At 37.1% G+C, this 5,996-nt stretch overlaps 1 protein-coding gene across 1 annotated transcript; it reads right to left on the reverse strand.

Moving 5' to 3' along the window:
* Window positions 1–311: 311 nt before the first annotated feature.
* Window positions 312–1,287, reverse strand: LOC131224709 (receptor-like protein EIX1). Its single transcript, XM_058220014.1, has 2 exons — window positions 1,028–1,287; window positions 312–940 (listed from the first exon to the last, which is right to left on the reverse strand). Exons 1-2 carry the CDS (start codon window positions 1,033–1,035, stop codon window positions 469–471), a joined length of 480 nt encoding a protein of 159 aa, XP_058075997.1. The 5' UTR covers window positions 1,036–1,287; the 3' UTR covers window positions 312–468.
* Between the last annotated feature and the right edge of the window lie 4,709 nt (window positions 1,288–5,996).

The raw sequence follows: 5,996 nt of genomic DNA on the forward strand, positions 1-5,996 counted from the left end.
TGGAAGACAAATATAAGTACGTCAACTTTTAGAGGTTTTCAAAAACACTTTTCGGACACGTTTCCTGTCAAGGATTCGTTAGAGAGGTCAAGCAAAAACAAGTTAGAAAGTTGTCCTAAAGTTGTTGGGATTGTCCCATTCAACTGATTCCATAAGAGATCTAATTCTTCCAAGGAAGACAATCCTCCAAGACGAGCTGCAGGGATTGGGCCTGTCAGCATGCAATCGGATAGAGAAAGGCGTTTAAGATTTTTGAGCTCATATAACCAATCAGGATTAATGAAAGATAGATCAAGTATCTTCAGCTTCCTCAAGTTGCCTTCAAGGAACTCTGACAAATCAACCCTGAGGTCATCATCAGCTGATACCAACCACAACTCTTCCAAGTTAGGAAGTTGTGAGAATTGATAAGGAACCTCACCATGAAAGTTGTTATATGAGAGATCCAAGGACACGAGGCTACTAATGTTAGCTATCCAGTTTGGAATGGTGAATGGTAGAGTTGAAGTTGTTAAAACGAAGATCAAGGACACGGAGAGATGTAAAATTAACAGAAGGAAGAGTTAGAGAAATATATGAAAGACCACAGTTCCATAGGTACAACTCAACAAGGGAAGGAGACATGTTAATTACGTGCACCCAATCATGGCTTGCCATGGAAAGGTTCACTAAAGACATGTAATTGAGAGAAGGTAGGGTTGTCAACCACCAAAGGTTTTTGGCGCTCAAAGAATAATCTGAAGAAAGCTTCAGGGAAATGAGTTTAGAGAGGTTTCCAAGCTGATGAGGGATTCTCCCACTGAAGCCTGCATATGTCAAGTCCAAATGCCTCAACTCCTTCATTGAACCCAGGAAATCTGGAATTGGTGCACCATCAAAAGCATTAAAGCTCAAGTCCAGGAGCTGAAGATGCTGCAGTTCCACCAAAGCTGGATCAATTCTGCCACTTAGACCCAAAGCCGGATCAATTCCGCCATTAATAAGGAACCCGTCATAATGAGTGTGGAGGTCGAGTTTAAGAACAAACCCAGTCATGTTGTGGCAGGTAATTCCTCTCCATTTGCAGCAGTCAGAGGCATCATCATCCCATGAAGAGAGAATATTGAAGGAATCGTTGAGAGAGTTCCGAAAGGTGGTGAGAGCTTTTCTCTCGGAATCGAAGCAACCACTCACCTTCCAATATCCTCCCCAATATATTAATACATTTAAAAGAAAGACAGAAATAAGAAATCTTCTCTGTTGAGAATAACAACTCTCTATTCCTTCACTCTGCTCTAGAAAAGGGAAATTGATTCTTTGCTGATTTCTCCTTCCGCTCTCCTTAATTTATAAGATCTGAAGATCGCACACATCCATCATGCTAGTTGAACCATCCTAACCTCTGATTCCTGGAGGAGTCTTGTTTGTGAAAATTAATAAGATTGGTAATTTTTTTAAAATCAAATAAGTTTAATTTTTGTTAAGAGTACATCTACATTGGATACCCTAATTCGGACAGTTTAATTTGACTACTTGAATGCCACTTGTGCAATGTATGCATTTTCTTTCCTTAATTGTCTACGTATGGAAGGGGCTGGAAAAGTTCTAAGTGATTTATTTATTTATTTATTTTTTTGTGCATGGGCCACTTGCAGTGGGACAGATAATTTCAGTGGCTTAATCACTAAGTAATCACCTAATGGTTTGCATAGGTGCTTCTACATTCACCTTACAGAAGAGCTCCATATACGATGTAGAGCAGGTCGCAGGCACTTCCATGCCAAAGATGGACTAGAGAAGGCCTGATTGGAGGTGGATTGGAGGTGAAAGTGATCAGGACCGTCAGAACCTTAAAACAGTCATATCTCACAAACCTATATGAGTTTTTTTGACATATCATATATGATTTTGGGAAAGGAGAAGCTACTTTAGCCAACAAACCTGCTACGCCTAGTTTCCATGCTGGATTTGTAAGATTCCATCACATTGACGGTCAAAAGTTCATTTTATTTTCGTTTTTACTATCAATAGTAAGTTTTAGTTTTATCATAAATTTTGATCTTTTTAGTTTTAAGAGTTTGCCCAACATGCAAATGGCTTAGAAATATTACGAGAACAAGATGGTTAGGCTGAATTGGATACTTACTATTTTAAGCTGAAAACCATGAAGTCTAGTAGGAATCATGACGTCTATAAATGGTAAGTTTACTATTTATAGTAAGCCACATTTTTAGGGAGTTTGAGTCTAAAAGTTCATCATAGGTTGGATCTCATTATTTAAAGGATTGTAATTTTATTTTATTTATCATCAATTAATTTATTTCAAATTTATTAGAAATAATTTCTATTTTTATCCCTCGTGAATTCAAGAAAACTCTATGAGTCGAGAACTCGATGAATTTGGAGAAGTTATTCCCTGAGGAAGACGGGGATCAACCTCATCACGTCCTTCTCTACATCAATATGTAACCACATAACAAATGTTTGCAGGATCTAGGATGATCATCACACAAGCTTAGGTGGACCATCAATGTGAATTGTTAGATATCTTATTCTAACTGATTCTTATTATATTCTTACTGGCCCACCGAATGAGGGGAATGGCTGAATTTTATGGTAATCAACATTCACGGTGCAGCCTGCTCGATTAATGTTCCGATTCCCATACAAGTGACACATTGTATATTTAGCACACTTGTGTAAGATAGGACTGGCTCATCAGGCAATCATTACTGTTTAAATTATGTTCACATAAAATCAGGAAAATATGATTAATAGGTGGGACACACATGACAGAATTATACATCCCAATCTTTTAATCATTCAGTTAGTTTTTACTGCTATATCCTATCTGATGATCTTATAGGCTTTGCATCTATGTCGCTGGATTGCTAGTTGAGCGGCTCTAATCCCACACACAAGTGCCTCATTTTCTACCAGTGAGGTGGCTGCACATTCAAAGTGCACCTGCGCAACTGTTATTATAATTATTTCTATCTTCTTATGCTATCCACCGGACACGTCACATTATATATGTACACCATAAGCATAAAATTTTCCTCCAATTCAACCGGCATTAAGTTCTTGTGGATGGAACATGTCCCCAAATATCACATATTAGAAGATCATAGCCACAAATCTAATGTGAATGTTGAACAATCCTACCTAGTCCAATTGATTCCAACTGAATGTCCCACTAATGAGTGGATGGGCCTGATTTTTATTTTATGTGATTGTCATGGTAGATGGTGCTGATGTCTTGCCCAAGTGGCTGTCGGCCGAAGAGATGGCACCATACCATAAATTGTGATACCTTGACTTATCTGATCAGTTCTGACACAGTCAAATTTCTTATCTTCCAATTGCCCTAGCACAACCTGGTGCAATTGTCAATCTATGCTACTAATAAAAACATAGCTTAAGAAATGCTAACCACTCATTTAAGGTCCACTGGAGGTAAAGTAGAAAAGTATAGTCACCAGATTTAAAAAAAAAAATCTCATTCTACATCTCTTTCATTGTCTATTCTATTTTTAAAAGAAATTCTTGTATTGTAATATCTCAAGAAATGTGAATCACTTATTTAGTATTCATTGGAAGTAAAGTCAGAAAGTATGGTCAACAAATAAAAAGAATATCATTTGGCATGCATCTCTTTTATCGCACGTCCCATTCTTTAGAGAAGTCCTTGTATTGTAATAGCTTACGAAATGATAACCACTTCTTTAGTATCCATAAGAAGTATAGTCACTAGATAAGAAAATTCTTATTTAACATCTCTTTTATATATTGCATGTACCAATCTTTGGAGAAGTCCTTGTATAGTAATAGAGAATTGCTAACCACTCATTTAGCATCCACGAGAAGTAGAAAAGTATAGTCACCAAAGAAGAAAAGTCTTAATTTGCATCTCTTTTATTGCATGTCCTATTCTCCAGACAAGTCTTTGCATTGCATGGAAGCTCAAGTGGAACATGAATCGGCTGATAATTCCAAGTCAAGTCTTTGATAATATAGACTTAAGACATACAGATGACTCTTCTTTTTTCCATAACTTTCTTGACAGTCAAAGACATGGGCTCTACGCTGACGGGCTGGCCAGGCTGAGAAGCGGTTCGCAATCCTCCGCGTTCATCGATGACTTCAACAATCTTTGGAGGGAAGTGAAGGGGAGGATTTTCCTAGACAGGATGGGACTGGGCGCTCTTAGGAGATAATCTCTCGCCCTGTTTTCTTTTCCTGAGATTTTCCATTTTGTTTTCAGCCCTATGATAAGTTCCAGATAGGTTCTTTTCCTATCGAGCCCGAATGTATAGCGGTTGTACAGCTTTTTGAAATGGAATACATGGAATTTCTGATTCTAAAAAAATAAAACAAAATAAAATAAAAAAATAAAAGACATGGGCTCCACTTGCACAATCTGACAAGTCTAGTTGTATTGGAAACTCAAATTAGCATCGATGAATAGGATCCATAGGCTATCCATGGTGGGACGACCACTACGCCAAAACTGCGAAAAAAGGACGGTCTAAAACCGTCTCAAATGACCAAAAAGGACGGTCATGGACCGTCGCAAGGGCCGTCAAATTTTGACGTGTCGTATTACTTAAAGGACGGTTGAAAACCGTCATTTTCCTTGACGAAAAAAGGACGGTCTTGGACAGTCTTTTATGAGCCTTTAAAGGACGGTCATGGACCGTCCTTAAAAAGGACTGTCATGGTCCGTCTCTTATGGGCCTTCAAAAAACGGCCACAGACCGTCCTTTAAAAGGACGGTCATGGACCGTCCTTAAAAAAGACTGTCATGGTCCATCTCTTATGGGCCTTCAAAGGACGGCCACGGACCGTCCTTAAAAAGGACTGTCATAATCCGTCTCTTATGGGCCTTCAAAGGACGGCCACAGACCGTCCTTAAAAAAGATTGTCATGGACTGTCCCTTATAAGAGGGTCAATATACACCTGTTACATCATTAGATTCTTCCTGAACACCTGTTACATCATCATATTTTTCTTGATATACACCTGTTATATAATATATTTCATCATATTCACATTCACATCCATCTAAACCTAAACTACGTAAATCCAGCATAAACTACATCCATCTAAACCCAAACTACGTAAATTCAACATAAACTACATTCATCCAAACATAAACTACATCCATCCAAACACAAGCAATCTTATCCACATTACATTCATCCACACATAAATACATATAAGTTTAACATGATAAATTAAAAAAGAAAAAAAATCAACAACAATTTTCTCTGTCTTTCACCTGAAAAAAAAAAAATTTAAACCAACAAAATATTATAATTCAGAATCATGAAGAATTGCATAAACTTCTTTCAAAAAAGTGAGCACTCTTTAAAAATAAAACTGATCATTAAAATAGGTTTAGGTTTAGGTTTTAGGTTTTAGGTGTTAGGTTTTAGGTTTAGGTTTAGGATTAGGTTTTAGGTCATAGGTTACAAGTTTAGGTTATAGGTTATAGGTTAAGGTTTAGGTTTAGGTTAAGGTTTAGGCTTAGATTATAGGTTTAAGTTAAGGTTTAGATTTTAGTTATAGGTTATAGTATATAGGTTATAGCTTTAGGGAATTGAGAATAGGTTAAGGTTAAGGTTTAGGTTTAGGAAATCGGGTCTGAGTTCGGGATCGGGTTTAGGTTTGGGTTATCAAGTTTAGGTTTAAGTTTAGATTAGGGAGTTGAGATTAGGATTAGGTGTAGGTTTAGGTTCAAGGATTTAAAAATACATTTTGATTTTAGGTTTAGGTTTAGGTTTTAGGCTTATGTTTAGGTTATAAGTGCAGGTAATAGGTTTAGATTTATGTTAGGTTATAGGTTAAGGTTTAGGTTTAGGAAATTGAGTTCGGGTTCGGGATCGGGTTGAGGTTTGGATTAGGGAGTTGAGATTAGGATTAGGTGTAGGTTTAGGTTTAGGGATTTGAGAATACATTTAGGTTTAGGTTTAGCTTATAAGCAATAGGTTTTAGGTTTAGGTTTAAGTTATAA

Source organism: Magnolia sinica, chromosome 14 (assembly GCF_029962835.1).
Source record: "Magnolia sinica isolate HGM2019 chromosome 14, MsV1, whole genome shotgun sequence".
Classification (NCBI taxonomy): domain Eukaryota; kingdom Viridiplantae; phylum Streptophyta; class Magnoliopsida; order Magnoliales; family Magnoliaceae; genus Magnolia; species Magnolia sinica.